Genomic DNA, 16,141 nt, shown 5'->3' with positions numbered 1-16,141 from the left:
GTGTTAAAAGAGGTGGACAAAATCCAGTACAAGGCATTGCGATTATGTACGGGGGCGATGAGATCTACACCAACTGCAGCCTTGCAGATTGAAATGGGAGAAATGCCTTTAGATCTTAGAAGAATTGAACTGTCACTAAGAAATTGGGTCAGTATATTAGGACATAGTCAAGATCACCCAGTTAGGGTAGTTCTAAAAGCTTTCTAGGAAAAAGGAAAGAAAGAAATCAAAAGTTTTGGATGGGAAGTGCCTAGAGTGGTAAAAGAAATGGAAATTGGTGAAACTCCAATAAGCCCTACAATTCCATGGTCAACAATCCCGCTGTGGTTAATTTCTCAACCTATGGTAGATGTGACATTGTTAAGTGAGGAAAATAAGGATAAGTTAAAATCAAATGCTCAAATAACACATAAGTACATTCAAGAAAATTATTATGGTTATGGTTATATATTCTGATGCATTGAAAAATATGGAAGACAAAGTAGGTGTGGCATTCAGTATCCCAGAATCACAGATAATTTGTCAATTTACACTGGTGAAATGATTGCAATTTTCCTGGCATTGCAATGGGTGGAGGAACATAAGCCAACGCGGACACGCATATGTTCTGATTCAAGTTCATCTTTAATTAGAATTAAAACATGTCATTCAGAGAGCAGAGCAGATGCAATGATTGAGATTCTTCAAACAATATATAGGATCCAGATGATGGGAATTTCTGTAGCTTTCTGTTGGGTACCAGCGCATGTGGGAGTAAAAGGAAATGAGTTCGCAGACGAATGAATATACAAAGGAAGCAACAAAGAAAGTAGACATAGATATGCAGATAAAGTATGGTAAGAGTGAAATGAAGTGTTTAATCAAGCAACATGTGAAGAATAGAAGGCAGAAATATTGGGAAGAAGAAAGAACAGGGAGATGGGTTTATAGCATTCAAAGAATTGTTGGTAAGTACAGAGTCACAGGAAGAAATAGACCCGAGGAAGCTATAATCTCAAGGCTTAGATTTGGCCATACTGCTCTTAATAGCAGTTTGAAGAGAATGGGGAGACGTGGAACTGGAAAATGTGAATATTGTAATATGGAGGAACATGTAGAGCATGTTATAACATGTAGAGAGTGTCCAAGATACGGAAAGGAAAGAAAGATACTGATTGATGTCCTCAAGGAAAATAAAGCAAAACTTAATTTGATGACAGTTTTGGGGAATAAATCAGGGGATAAAAACGTTCAATTTTTAATGCGTTATTTAAAGGACATTATATAATAGAATTTAGTGAAGATTACGGTCCTGATCCTAATCAGTAGGTGGCGGTAATGCACCTAAAAGTGGTATGCCATCCGCCATTAAACACCAAAAAGAAGAGGAAGAAGAGCCCGCGCGGACGGTGCGAGTTCCTTCCTCAGCCAGTGAGCGGCAGTAGCGCGCTGATGTGCTGCTGATCTCCGCGGCGTAGAGGAAGACGAGCAGAACAACCACGCCACGTGAGTTTACTGTCCACTGGAGGAAGCGTTATTTACTGAAAAGTACACAATGAAGACAGAAAAACAGCTCAAACAACAGAAGAATGAGAAGCATGTCAGGTAAATCAGAGGCTTCAAACGTCTTCAATAAGGGTGTTTCGGACAGGTTTGTGGATATGTCTGGAAATCTTGTCAAGTGGTAAACAAACATCAATAAGATGAAGTAAACTAACAACCAGAATCTAGAATAATTCATTTGAACCATATACGTAATATAGATTGACAGAAAATGGTGAAGTCAGTGCAGGGTATGCCTAGAGATGTGCTTATAGCCTTGCATCCTTCAGAATTGGTCATTTCTTATGACAAGGCCTAAACTCCACAGGAAGATCTAGGAATATTCACTATGTGTTTTGAAAACCTGAAAATGCCATCTTCATAGACAGTGTATTCATGAACAGAAATGACTGTAAAAGTCATGGAAATGTGTTTTGGTTGTGGGACTCTTGAATATATAGTTCTTAAATGTTGTTCATCCTGCATTCTATTTTTTTAAGTAATGAATGGTGGGTTTTTCTTATACACTTACAGAAGAAAGTTAGTTTTTATTTAGTTATTTAATTTTATTATTATAATTTTTTTTAATCTAGGCTCCAGAAAACCATTTTGTTGCTTCACAGTTGCACTATTTAGCATTGCTCAGACATTGCTTTTGTTTACTCAGTTGATTGAAGTTGATATCTAATTGTAAAGTGTCTTGTCTTTTGTTAGTAAAAAGAATTCAAAGAAAAATGCTGACCCTGCATCAGATGACCACCTCCAGCAGATTCCTCATCGCTTGCGTGAAATCATGAAGAGTAAAGAGAAGATGAAACAGGGCTCCCAAAAGAGGAAAAAAGCTACTGAAGGTAAAAAAATAATTTTTAAGTGTTGCAGTTTGTACCGCACAATAAAAGCAGACCCATACTTACATGAAAAACGATTCATATTCAAGTTAATTCCTGCAGTTGACTTATAAAAGTTAATTTTGAACAAAAAAAGCCTCGCTCTCTCTTTTTTAAAAAAAATAAATATAGGTCATTTATTAAAAAGTGTGACTCGAGCCTTGACGATTGGTAATGGTGTTATTGATAATGAATGTGTTAACAATAATATGTCAATATGAATTATTGTCATAATTCCTGGAGGGCCAGTAGTGATTATTTTGAAACTGAAAAGTCTGATCTTTCACTTTCATAAGATATTTATTTTTGTCAACCCACGTAATTGGTACCCATTTATTGTTGAGGAGAGTGTGGATTTACTGGGATTCTGTTGAAACAATTGCATGTAGTTTAACAGTTTGAAAACAGGTGGATTATGAGGGCCGCATGCTGTCTGGGTTTTGTCTGCAGACAAGCTAGTGACCCACAAAAACTGCACAATGACACGGCTAGTGGCAAGGGCAGCGGAGGAGGGGACTTCTTGCTGTATGTTCATATATGTTTCTTATTTTAGCCTCTAAGCCAAAGATGCTCTCAGGAGATATTCCTATCCCACACTTCCGCAGAGGGCGAAAAGAGTCCGAGAAGAATTATGTCCGCCGCATGACCGAAGAGACTGAGCATGTCCTCTTCCTCACGAACAACCAGGTTCAGAGACATCCGGAGGTCAAGCTAAAGAAGGAAGAGGACACAGAGGAGAAGAAATCCACTAAAAAGAAATGGTTAGTTCAACACAGGGTTATTATTGTTAACTAAAACTAAACCCATAAAAAAAGTTTCTTAAAATAATTATAATTTTTTTTTTTTATTATTTTTTACATTTCTATAATAATTGTTATTATATTTTATTATATTTTTATTTCAGCAAGTTTCTAATGCAACATTTTTCCTTTTTGTTTAGGTTGTCGAAGTACTAAAATAATAAAATAAATACAAAAAATAATAAATAATACTAAAATTTAATAAAATAAAATGACAAAAACACAAATTTAAACACACAACAATAAAAATAAAATATAATACAAAAACTATAATAGTATATCAATGATACAAAAATAACACTGGTTCGACATGCATTGATGTTCATGATTTAAAGCTAATCAGATTAATTGTAGCCAATTTTTTAGTGCAAATGCATATAGTAATTATGCAGGTTTTTTTATAAATAAAGCCTGTATTAATTTCTAACGCTGCACTAGTGTGTTAAAGTGTCTTTGTCTTTATTTTAGGCTACATAAAAGGAAACTTCAGCAACAGAAAAAGAAGCTAAACCAACAAGCGGAACATGAAGAGGAGGAGATGTTCAAAGGCATGCATCAATTTTATTAGATTTAATCTGTAAAATTCGGCATCAAATTGCAAAACATAATCATATTCCATCATTTCTCTTCCTCTTAGATGAGGTACCGTTTGGAGAGGTTGCCATGGCGCCTCCATCACTGAGTGTTAAACCAAAGAAAGCCGTAGTCAAACCCAAGGTAAATTCTTTAAGTGCATCCACTCCTTTATGAGATGCTAATTAATGCTGTTTGTTCATTACTATCATCCTGATCATTCCTCCAGGGGGCAACCAAAGGCCTCCTCCTGAACTCCCTCTTGGGTCACAGTCCTGCGTCACTCATCAAACCTTCTATGGCGAGGAAGAGGATTGTGGAGGAAGAGCGAGAGAGAGTGGTGCAGCTGTACAGACAGATGAAGCAGAAGCAGAGAGACAAACAAGAGCAGGACAAGGCTGCCATGACCTCCACATGATGCGCTGCTATTTGTATTATATAGTATTGTATTATATCTATGTGTATATTTCATTTTTCTACACATTTTGCTACCTCTGCTGGCCAACAATACCATATTGATGGATTTTGTGCTAAAATATTTACAAGTGGATGTAGCAGGACTGTGTATAAGGCAAACAAATAAAGTAGTTCACACTTTTAAATAATGCACAGTGAGTTCACATGCATTTGGTCCCTTAATACTCAAAATGACTCAAGTAAAATATTGATATTTGAAAACGAAAGAATTATCTGGTGGTGTTATATAAATTTAGCCATTTATTCTCATCCTGCACCTTTTATGCTACAGAATGATACCTGAAACTGTGGCTCACGGCTTTCAAATCACGGCTTTCATCATTTCATCTTCATCATGTCCTCCAGACTCCTCAGACGATTCTGCAAACCTTCAAAAAAACAACCAACAAACTAAAAATCAGTAGCATGACGAATTACTAATATGCTAAAATTGAGTGATTTCTCCATAACAGAAAAAAATATATATATATATATATATACACAACACATTTTTTTTTTTTACATTATTTTCGTTTGTAGTACAATTTTGTAAATTTTATTTCCCTTTCATGCTTTCCCATTAAATTTTCGAGTGGATATGTTTTGTAGACTGGGTATTTATTCACACAATCAGTGATATGTGAATGCGTTTGTTTTAAGATGTTACTAAATAGATAAGGAATCCAACATTGTGCAAGGATGCGCAATGATATTTATCTTCCAGTGTATTCTTTTCCTTTATTTGAGCTAATACAGTAGCAATAGCACCCATGTGTAGACCGCATCCCACTCCAGACGCCCACTTAAGTCCAAACATGCGGCCCAGTGCCACAGATCGATATCATGTAACACTGAAAGAGGAGAAACTCACAATCAAAGCGGTCGTCATGGCAACGGCCCAGCCAGATTCCACCAATCAATGGGCTTCGTGAGGCTGAGAGATGCTCAGCGATGTGCCAACGTCCTACATAAAGAGTGTGGGACAGGGAGACTGGGCAGTGCACACACACAGAGAGAGAGAGAGAGGCTGGAGTGAAAAAAAGGCAAGGAAGGACGACATTAATACAGTGCGTGCCGAGCATCACGGACATTAATCTGGCAGCAAAGGGAGAGAAGATCAAACCGATCTGCTTGAACACCCATCTCCAAGAAACAGCACCTGAATTAGCAGCTGTGCTCTCACCACCAGCATCATGGGATCATAGACGTTGCCTTTGAAACGATCACGGTTATCCCTCAGCCACTTGAGGGCGGTGTAGGTGTCACGGAAACGGACGCGCAGTTTATCCTCTTTCATCTTCATCATGTCCTCCAGACTCCTCAGACGATTCTGCAAACCTTCAAAAAAACAACCAACAAACTAAAAATCAGTAGCATGACGAATTACTAATATGCTAAAATTGAGTGATTTCTCCATAACCGTACCCACTGTATATATATATATATATACACAACACATTTTTTTTTTTTACATTATTTTCGTTTGTAGTACAATTTTGTAAATTTTATTTCCCTTTCATGCTTTCCCATTAAATTTTCGAGTGGATATGTTTTGTAGACTGGGTATTTATTCACACAATCAGTGATATGTGAATGCGTTTGTTTTAAGATGTTACTAAATAGATAAGGAATCCAACATTGTGCAAGGATGCGCAATGATATTTATCTTCCAGTGTATTCTTTTCCTTTATTTGAGCTAATACAGTAGCAATAGCACCCATGTGTAGACCGTATCCCACTCCAGACGCCCACTTAAGTCCAAACATGCGGCCCAGTGCCACAGGTCGATATCATGTAACACTGAAAGAGGAGAAACTCACAATCAAAGCGGTCGTCATGGCAACGGCCCAGCCAGATTCCACCAATCAATGGGCTTCGTGAGGCTGAGAGATGCTCAGCGATGTGCCAACGTCCTACATAAAGAGTGTGGGACAGGGAGACTGGGCAGTGCACACACAGAGAGAGAGAGAGAGAGGCTGGAGTGAAAAAAAAGGCAAGGAAGGACGACATTAATACAGGACGAGAGATGGTGAACTCCGGAGCAAGCGTCCCTGCCGTGAGCTGTCTGGCCAACCTTTGTGTTGCACTTTGTGTAGGAGGTAAGATCATAGATTTTTTTTAGTAGTTGCTAGAATAGCCATATATTTTTGTATGTTGTGAGGTTTTTCCAATCGTTTTTATTTAACCATCTGTAATATGATTAGGACTTTATTTTGTCATTTTCTATACAGTAGTTGCATAATTTGCACAAAAGCACAATGATATATCTAATATAGATTACAAACATGATTCATTTCACATACAAATCTAAATAGCTAAAGTATTTGTTTATATAGACAATGTTGCGATGTTCATTTTATAATACAAGTCACCATCTTCACAGGAAATGCAAAAGCTTTCAAATGAGTGAACTGCTCAAACTGTCAGGTGTGAGTGAATGAGTCGCAATGATTGCTTGGAAAAAGGAAAATTTGCAGTCAAGTGCCAGAAAGAACAATTTTTGGGTGTGTTTTGCATTCATAACACTGGTTCCAACTACATAGATGACCTAAAAGCAGGGCCGTCCTTAGGGGGGTGCAACTGGTGCAGTCTCACTGGGTCCCGCGGCGAACGGACCGAGGGGGGCCCCGCACCAGGCCAGCTAAGGACGGCCTTGCATACAAGCAAGAATGGCTACAATTATTTGAACGATTATGTTCATACATTATTCAATAACTGATAAAATATGCAGTGCAAATGCATGCAAGAACATCTAAACTACTCATAATACTCATTGTTCTTGTTTTTTCAATGCATAAAAATTGTTTGTCACTCTTCTGAAGTTGTGAAATATTAAAAAGCCATCTTTCTTAATCGATTCTGCTCACAAATCTCCCGTTTCTGTCCTGCAGCTGCATTAAAGTCAGATGTGGTGTTGGAGAACAGTGCTACCACACTGAACCATTCAATGGAGCTGGTGCAGCGCATGGAGGCCCTGCTGACCCAGGGAAACGGCAGCGACGTGACCCTGCGTGTCCAGACGTTAAACATGGACGAGGTGAAGGTGATCCAGGTCCATTCACTGGTGTTGACTCTACAGAGCGACGTGTTTGATGAGCTCCTACAGACCCGTAACTCCACTGCGATGGTCCTCAGAGAGTCGCCGGACTGTGCAGCTGTCTTTGACAAGTTCATTAGGTGAGTGATTCATTACTAATTGGTCATATTGAACATTTTTATTTAAAGCGATTTATAAAACACTTATTATAAGCACAACCCCCAGTGAATAACCTAGGATTGAGGTGATGGCTAATTACCCTTGAACCTACAACCTTACAGTTACCAGCCTAAATCTATAATCAATAAACCACAACACTCCACTAACTGGGAGCAACCAACTGGGTTTTCTAGGAAAAAGTCTATGACATAATCTTTTTTGACTTTTAGTTGACTTTGGTAGACAGTAATGTATTGCTTGTAATAATCTCATTTTGTTAGATTCACTTTCTCTTTTTGAGTTGTATTTTGAAGTACTGGAGCAAAAGATTAATTTAAAATGATAATGGCTCGTAAACAATAGGCAATGTGTATTAATAAATAGGTTTTTATTTTTTACATTTTTAATTTTATATTGTAGATTGTCAATAAAACTTTATTTAATTTGTTATTACTGTTTGTATTTGATATTGTAGATTGTTAACAAAAAATGTTTAACTGAAAACTTACTTTTTTATTTAATATTGTAGATTTTAAATAAAATGTTTATATATATATATATGTGTGTGTATGTATTCGATGTTGTAGCTCTTCAACCAAACATTCATTTTATTTATATTTTCCATTTTTTATTATATATATTTTCTATTGTATAGACTTAAAACTATTGCAACCAAAGTACTGTTAATACAGGGACAGTCTCAAGGCCACAATAGTGATGCATGAATATCTCCAGGTTTTAACCTACAACTAGACCTCGCATTTTGACAGATAAATAAATTGATGATGAACAGAGAAAAACGCTGTTAGTGCACCATTTAGTGTAGCATTATCATTCTTCACAGGCTATGGAGATAAAGTTTCAGGGAAATCAAAGGTTGATTTTTTTCCAACCCGACCTCTTTCCCTGCAGGTACTTATATTGTGGTGACATCACGGTGCGTCTGAACCAGGCCATTCCTCTACACAAGCTCGCCAGCAAGTACCACGTGTGGGACCTCCAACAGGGCCTCACCCAATACATGACCCAGCACCTGTCCAGCGACTCACTCACGGGTCATGTGGTGAGCTGGTACCAATACGCCACACAGATTGGGGATGTGACCCTGCAGAACAGCTGCCTGCAGTACCTGTCCTGGAACCTGTCATCGGTTCTACAGAGCGCCGAATGGAGCTCAGTGAGCGAAGAACTACTGCTTACTTTGCTGCAGCGTTCAGACCTGATTCTGCAGAGTGAACTGGAGCTGTACGAAGCTCTGGAAGCCTGGATCAACCAGAACCAGCCCTCAGTTGAGACGGCCAAGAGCGCCCTTAAAGCAATACGTTACGCCATGATATCACCTCAACACTTGTTCCACCTACAGAAGAAGTCGTCTGTGATGTTGAAATATTATGAATCGGTACGTGATCTGCTCTTCCTAGCCTTCCAGTTCCACGCAGCCTCACCCATCCAGCTCGCAAAGTACTTTGACGTAAACTGCAGCCTCTTTACGCCACGTAACTACCTGTCACAAGCATGGGGCTCCCCGTGGGTGATTAACAACCCAACGCGGGATGACCGCAGCTTCAGTTTTCAGACTCAACTTGGACCAAGCGGCTACGACGCCAGCAAACGCGTGACCTGGAACGCTCTTTTCTCACCCCGCTGGCTTCCTCTAAGCATACGATCTGCTTATCCAGAGCAGGGATCCTTGCAGCCCACTCGTACCGATGGAGGGCGTCCACGGATCATCATCACACCGGCCACCTCAAGCCCAGACTTTGCTGGCATCAGCTTTCAAAAGACTGTCATCGTTTCAGCCCGGAAGCAGGGGAAGGTGGTGGTCCGTCATGTCTACAACTTCCACCAGAGTACGGAGGAAGCGGGAGACTTCCTGTTGGAAGCGGGCCTGCAGCGTAGAGCATCCGAGTACCTCATTGACAGCTCGCTTTACCTGCACATTATTGTGAAGCCCCTCTATCACAGCCTCATAGTAGCGAAAAAGTAAGAGTCTTGTTCCAATGATTTCTGATGCCCTATAGCTTTGAAAGCAAGATTTACATGTCCAAATATATTTACATTTATGGATTTGGCAGATGCTTTTCTTCAAAGCAACTTAAGTTGCATTCAAGGTACAGATTTACATTTTGATTTTACACTCATATGGACTCAGATTTGATTTGAATTCATAGATTTTCCTGTTGCATTCTGGTGTGCAACATCCATTTTTCACCATTCAGTCAATTCCCAATGGATAAAATCAAAGTCCATCCTACTCTCTCATTTTATATCCTGTTTCACTTGGAAATAGGAGATTACAGAGGTAAAATGGGTTGTGAATGGTTACTTCAGTAACCTATTTTTACCATTATGCATGAAAGCTCACCCTAATTTATTAGTACTTGGAAATCACCAGTCACATTTTTAATATTGCCATGTTTGACTTCAAATTGTCATCCCTTAAGTTGTATGGTGAGCATGCTGAGTGCTTTCATAAAATGAAAAAAAAAAAAAAAATTCTGAATTGATTTTTTTTCTCACTTGTGTTATATTGCAATTCATGTTGTTTCATTAAAAGCAACTTAAGTTGCATTCAAGGTACAGATTTACATTTTGATTTTACACTCATATGGACTCAGATTTGATTTGAATTCATAGATTTTCCTGTTGCATTCTGGTGTGCAACATCCATTTTTCACCATTCAGTCAATTCCCAATGGATAAAATCAAAGTCCATCCTACTCTCTCATTTTATATCCTGTTTCACTTGGAAATAGGAGATTACAGAGGTAAAATGGGTTGTGAATGGTTACTTCAGTAACCTATTTTTACCATTATGCATGAAAGCTCACCCTAATTTATTAGTACTTGGAAATCACCAGTCACATTTTTAATATTGCCATGTTTGACTTCAAATTGTCATCCCTTAAGTTGTATGGTGAGCATGCTGAGTGCTTTCATAAAATGAAAAAAAAAAAAAAAATCTGAATTGATTTTTTTTCTCACTTGTGTTATATTGCAATTCATGTTGTTTCATTAAAAAAAAAAATCACAATTTATGAACCCACAAATTACTGTCTATTCATTACCAAGACTAAGGTTATATTTTATGCATTGGTTCTGCTTATAATATATATATATATATTTTGGAAAACGTTAATATTTATTTTCTATTCTGTTTTTTTAGGCGTTGGTCAATTCTGAGATTTTTGCATTTTGCTTCCATAAATGGTTTCCTTTCAGACTAATGGAAAGAAAAGAATATGTAAGAAAGAAAAATATATATTTAGTGTATGTTTTATTACACTTTATCTATCTGTGTCTGAGCCAGAAATCTCCGCTTCAGTGTCACTTAAATACTCAGACTTTTCAGGTTCATTCCTTTCTACACTTTGAATCACAAGAAACTGAAACCATTGAGAGTCGAAAACTTCATCTGTTCTCTCATTGCCCTCTGGTGGTCAAAAAGTGGTACATGCTATTGAGCCATTGAGCTATTAGAATTGAGAGTGGTTTATAGGCTGGCTCTCGTGTTGACAGGTTTCATGATACCATTTGGCTGGAGAAAAGCTATCAGAAGATAACAATTCGAAAGCCAACTGGAGCACAGCAGTGCAAACGCAGGGTTTAGAAGCAGCTGCTGGAGTGATTATGGATGCTGGGCAGGTGCATGTTGGGAAAAGAAACATTATGCTCAGGCTACAGTATGTTTGGAACAGAATACTAGCTTACTGCAGCGTATATACACTGTATACTACAGACTAGAGAAAAAGTCAAACAGCACAGTGTAAAATGCAGGGATAAACATTTAAAAACATGTATTTATTTATTTATCCAAATTAGAGTAATAATGTCATAACTTTTAATCTGATCAATTAGAAAGTCATGAAAGAGATGTTTAAAATCATGCATCACACTGGCTGAGTCAAGTGCATTGCATTGTGGGATACATTACACACAGAGCGCTCTGTTGAATAATACAAAATTTGACAAATGTATTAGGTAAACCAGGTATTCTTTCCATACACAAAATGTCCATGCCGCATACTTTAGATATAGTTTTAGCATTTCTGTGTTTCCCATAAATTTATTTATTTGTGGCAGCCAACCACAATATTAAAACTGACCGCCACAAATACATTTTCCAAAAGGCTTTGACTTTGTTGTATAAGCATGAGCTCTGCACGTTTCAAAGTCAACACACGGCCCAGGTGTTTTATATGAATGTATCTTTGAAGAGAACTGACTGTCTTCAGAATAGGATCGATGTCATTTTCATTTAGTGAGCTCAAGCTCTGCATATGCCTACCTCTGTTACCGGGGGAACCACTAATTCGGCCCCAAAAGTGCCTCCTGCTGGCAGAGAAGGAATTAGCATTTTCAATAAGCCCATTTGCAGTTTTATATATTTCCCCTGGGGGAAGTGCCACCACACATAAGAGTGTAAGTCTGTGGGAAACTGCATTGTGAGAGTCAACGCTTGGTTCAATGTGGCTAGAGGTCATTAATGGAAACAGCTTTATGTAATCAGTGTTGGAGGGAATGTGTTATCTGTCAATACTGCTCACTCAGTTGTACTGCATGTGGAGATACCAACAGAGACAATAACACAGTCTCTGGAAAATAAACCCTCCTCTTCATCTTGTGGTTTGACATTTTAATCTTAATAAAGTTAATTTCCGTATGTGTCCTTGTATCACCAAAATTTACTATATATATATATATATGTCAATAGATTAAAATTTTTAATCAAATGAATCACACCCTTTTTCTGCAGAAAATACAGATTTTTGAGAATCACCCTTAAACCTTTTGATGTCTTTCCAAAAAAGGACACCAAAGAACCAAATGATATGAGCCCATATAAGCATATATGAAAGAAAAAAATGCTAAAAAAGTGAAAGTTTGTGTACAGTGCAACAGCAAAGAGCTTTTTTTTTATATTTTAGAGAAGTCAAGTTGCGATACCAAACAGGACCACATGGAAATGCCAAAAACTCCTAAACCAACCGTCTGCTGACTGCATATATCTACTACAGTACACAGATCCATTCAGAATAACTAAACACAGCAACATACACATGACAAATCAAAACATTATCGTAAATGTGTGTGGAAACAATGTGAATGTATAGAAATGTCTGTGCCTGTGCATAAATACAATGTGTGATCAGTGCGTCAAGAATGCTCATACACGCATTAATATAACGGACTTGCGCGTGCTTACTGTATGACTCCTGTATGCCACCGCAATCGCCTTAACCTTGATTGCAGTCTTCATCCATCAGAACTTTACTAGCGAGACACTGGTTATCCAGTCAAGAAAAGTTTACATCTGATCTGGCCATACAGCAGTGGGATGTGTTGACATTCTGTTCAGTCGGTACTTCACACAGCGCGTGACGTGTGAGGGCTCGCGCTCTTCAGAGACAATCACAGAATATGACGGAGCTCCTGTTTAAAAGTAAAACACACTGGAATGAATAACTCAGTGAAAACGCAAAGCGAGTCTCTGTTCTCTCTGCAATCTCTGATGTAATCAGCCTTGTTTCCTTTATATTAGCGCTGTTTTGGACTGATTGTTTGAATGTATTCGCTTACTGGATCACTGGACTGAAAACTTTCTCGGAGTTTAGCGGCTTAAAATGACCTGATCGCAAGCAGAGAAGCAAAATTGGGTTAAAGGGTTAGAATAGAAATTGTGCTTCAGTAATTTTGCTTTAATTGGGTTGAATTATTTTAACGCGTTAAGGATTATAAAATTAATTGCATGCGGTAACGCATACGTTGACAGCCCAGTATATATACCATATATATACCAGTTCTTTCTGGTCCTCAAATCTGATTGGCTGATAGGAGTGCGATAATGTTCTTCTAAATCTCATCTTTTGCATTCTAGAAAAGAAAGTCAGTAATACAAGTTTGGAACAACATGAGAGTGATTTTGATGACAGAACTTTCATTTTTGGAAGAACGATCCTTTTCAGAAATTTCTAATGACTTTAACTTCATGCATGTATATGCAGCTTTAAATAAACTTAAATGTACTTACATGACAAAAGATGCAGTGACATGTGCCTGGTGGCTCTTTATTTATCTGCAGTTGACACAAGCCAAAGGGAGAAAAAGAGGAAAAATCTACGAATATCAGAGAAATATTGCATATATCAATACAAATGAAAAATAATTTATTTTGACTAATCAAAATGTCAGTGTTTCTCAACTTTGCAAAGAGATGCAGGATGCCTGCTAGGTTGGGTGCTAGGCTGCTACAGTGGTGTCCAGTCCTGGTCTTGGAGGACCAACATCATGCAGAGTTTAGCTCCAACCTGACCACACACTTGAATGGAAGTTTGTGGTAATCCTGAAGACCGTGATCAGCTTGTTCAGCTGTACATAATTGGGGCTGGAACTAAACTCTGCAATCAGGACTAGATGGCAATCAAAACTGAAAAGAGAGAGAAGACAAACATTGCATTAATGGTATAAAACCAAAGTTTAAAAAAATTGATTTAACAATATGTATAATAAAATCTGAGAATGGAAAAGGGAGAAAAAAAAGATCAGTCAAACATTGCATAGGTCTGTATGAATGAACGTGCTGATTAACTATACAGTAAAGAGAATCTTTGTAATAATTTTTTAGCAAATGTATAGGCTATAGTTTGCGAAGACGTCCTACCTGTAAGTGCGCAGAGTTTACCGATGTCTATGAACGGCCATACATTAATGATATGTTAACGAGATTTAATAAGCATGTGTAGCTGAGGTATTGTATTATGCTATATAAATCCTCGTTCACATTGCTATTTAAGAATTTAAAACAAAGACATTACGGACTTAGCTCCATTATGCTTTGCTCGGCTGTTATTAATTCATGGAGAAAACAGCAACGGAAAAACAACAATAAACCAAATGAACACCAAAATGGACGTAAAATAAATTAACGTAAAATAATTCAATTTAATGAATTCATATGCAATTTTAAAGGATATATTACCTCAGACATTACCTCGGAAAGCGATCTGAAGGCGGTAGTTGGCCGTTAACCGTTTGTCGTTTAAACCAGCAACAACACTCATAATTAAATTACCCAGCAGGCACCGGACGTCTATGTAACATCAGGTTGACTTGGACATGACGTCAGACAGACGTTGCATTTTGGTTGAAAATGAAAATCGGGTTGACGTCAATATTTGATGTCAATTTGACGTTGACTTAACATTGGATTTTGGTTACACAACCTAACAACAACAAAATATCAACGTCAACTGACGTCGGTATTGAACATCAATTTAACATTGACATTAGACGTTGAATTTACATAGAATTTTGGTCACCCGATGTCACAACCAAAATTTAACCAAATATCAACGTCATATGATGTTGTGTGCCTGCTGGATAACCACTAAAATGGGTCTAATTTAATTCCTATTAATTAATTCACAACTATTTTGATGAATTTTACTAATTTTAATAGAAAACTCAGAAATTAACTAAGAAATCTGAAAGGCTTACCTGGGCTGCGTTCAGCCCCGACAAAAACGGTGCAAAATGTTTTTTAAACGGAAACGGTGGTGCGTTGAACACTCTGTTCTGAAGACGCAAGAGTTGCAGCTATGGCAGCTGACAAGAGCCATTCTTTGTGTTATTTTTGAAGAATTTTCGGAGCCTGATGAAATCATTATAAATACGTGTTTAATACTGCAACATAGGCTCGATGTTACTGTCACTGCCCTTGCCCTCCAGAATAAAAGAGAACATCCCAATCAAATGAAGGGATTTGTGGAAACTGTGGTTCCTAATTATTGTGATCCAACATTTGCCTCGCATTTCAGGATGAAAAGACAAACATTTCAGGTGAAGGATAATCCACTTCTTACCTCCGAGACTGTGTTATGATCTATATGACCTTATTATTTTTATTGTGAGTATTAGGCTTATCATTATTGCTGATCACTGTTGTTGTGCTATGATATTGTAATATTTACCATTATATAATCAGAGGGGTATAGAAAAGTTTATGAAAGTGTCACTCCATAATACAATAGCAAAATATATAAATATGTATAGTATTTTTATGTTACATTAATCAGTGTCTAGCACACCTTCCTAAGGAAAGGATATGGACCAGAAGAGATTGCAATTACTAAATGATATTTAGACAGACTTAAAAAAGAAGTTCCAGATCTATACTTGTGCACTTATTATTTCAGTTATTTTGCCTTTAATGTAAATAAACATGTGCAAACAATATACTTGCTCTTGTGAATTTATTTGGATGTTAATTACATTGTGCGAGCTGTCTCTTTAAAATGCGTGGTTTACATACATGTTGCTGCTGATTGGGCTGACATGTTTGACACACCCACCAAACAAGAGAAAACGCATCTCAAACCCCGTTGCACACCGTTTCCAGGAAACATGTCGTTCAAACTGGAAACCGTAGCAAAACGGTGTACACCGGTTTGAGCTTGAACGTGCCCCTGGTTGAGCGGAGCTGGGCGGTACCAGTTGAAGTCGGAATGACAGCTCATTAACAATGCAGAGTTTCTGCAGTCTCATTGGCTAGAATTAATCACGTGCTGAAGAGCTGACACACCATTGAATGTATTAGAATATTTAACATTACTTTTTCCTTTTTTCCTTTACATTTTTACATCACTAATAAATACTAACAATGAATGAATTAACAAATCAGTCAATGATCTGTAAATATATATATATAT

The 16,141-nt window shown here is 37.7% G+C and overlaps 2 protein-coding genes across 4 annotated transcripts; both read left to right on the top strand.

Annotated features, from left to right (window-relative positions):
* The first annotated feature begins 1,391 nt into the window (after window positions 1-1,391).
* ccdc137 (coiled-coil domain containing 137) lies at window positions 1,392-4,547 on the top strand. Of its 3 annotated transcripts, none has more exons than XM_016248058.1 (6): window positions 1,392-1,584; window positions 2,236-2,361; window positions 2,960-3,169; window positions 3,677-3,756; window positions 3,846-3,925; window positions 4,011-4,547. In XM_016248058.1, exons 1-6 carry the CDS (start codon window positions 1,535-1,537, stop codon window positions 4,197-4,199), a joined length of 735 nt encoding a protein of 244 aa, XP_016103544.1. In that variant the 5' UTR covers window positions 1,392-1,534; the 3' UTR covers window positions 4,200-4,547. The 3 variants fall into 3 exon arrangements, with proteins under 3 accessions (XP_016103544.1, XP_016103543.1, XP_016103545.1); XM_016248057.1 differs by having other exon boundaries at window positions 2,236-2,372; window positions 2,962-3,169; XM_016248059.1 differs by having other exon boundaries at window positions 1,393-1,485; window positions 2,236-2,372; window positions 2,962-3,169.
* Window positions 4,548-6,192: 1,645 nt separating this feature from the next.
* LOC107563241 (BTB/POZ domain-containing protein 17-like) lies at window positions 6,193-9,920 on the top strand. The gene is made up of 3 exons (XM_016248056.1): window positions 6,193-6,336; window positions 7,129-7,414; window positions 8,346-9,920. The coding sequence occupies exons 1-3, from the start codon at window positions 6,264-6,266 to the stop codon at window positions 9,418-9,420; spliced, it is 1,434 nt and encodes a 477-aa protein (XP_016103542.1). The 5' UTR covers window positions 6,193-6,263; the 3' UTR covers window positions 9,421-9,920.
* The last annotated feature ends 6,221 nt before the right edge of the window (window positions 9,921-16,141 follow it).

Source organism: Sinocyclocheilus grahami, unplaced genomic scaffold, assembly GCF_001515645.1.
Source record: "Sinocyclocheilus grahami isolate Dianchi unplaced genomic scaffold, SAMN03320097.WGS_v1.1 scaffold863.1, whole genome shotgun sequence".
Taxonomy (NCBI): Eukaryota; Metazoa; Chordata; class Actinopteri; order Cypriniformes; family Cyprinidae; genus Sinocyclocheilus; species Sinocyclocheilus grahami.
Note: the sequence above shows the minus strand (reverse complement) of the source record. Positions and strands in the feature narration are given on the sequence as shown.

What these genes read in the sequence shown, in the direction of transcription:
- LOC107563241 (XM_016248056.1), top strand. Translation starts at nt 6,264, where the DNA reads ATGGTGAACTCCGGAGCAAGCGTCCCTGCCGTGAGCTGTCTGGCCAAC. An exon ending in TGTTGCACTTTGTGTAGGAG is followed by an intron (nt 6,337 to 7,128) that starts GTAAGATCATAG and finishes TCTGTCCTGCAG; the next exon opens with CTGCATTAAAGTCAGATGTG. An exon ending in GTCTTTGACAAGTTCATTAG is followed by an intron (nt 7,415 to 8,345) that starts GTGAGTGATTCA and finishes CTTTCCCTGCAG; the next exon opens with GTACTTATATTGTGGTGACA.
- ccdc137 (XM_016248057.1), top strand. Translation starts at nt 1,535, where the DNA reads ATGAAGACAGAAAAACAGCTCAAACAACAGAAGAATGAGAAGCATGTC. An exon ending in AAATCCACTAAAAAGAAATG is followed by an intron (nt 3,170 to 3,676) that starts GTTAGTTCAACA and finishes TCTTTATTTTAG; the next exon opens with GCTACATAAAAGGAAACTTC. An exon ending in AGAGGAGGAGATGTTCAAAG is followed by an intron (nt 3,757 to 3,845) that starts GCATGCATCAAT and finishes TCTTCCTCTTAG; the next exon opens with ATGAGGTACCGTTTGGAGAG.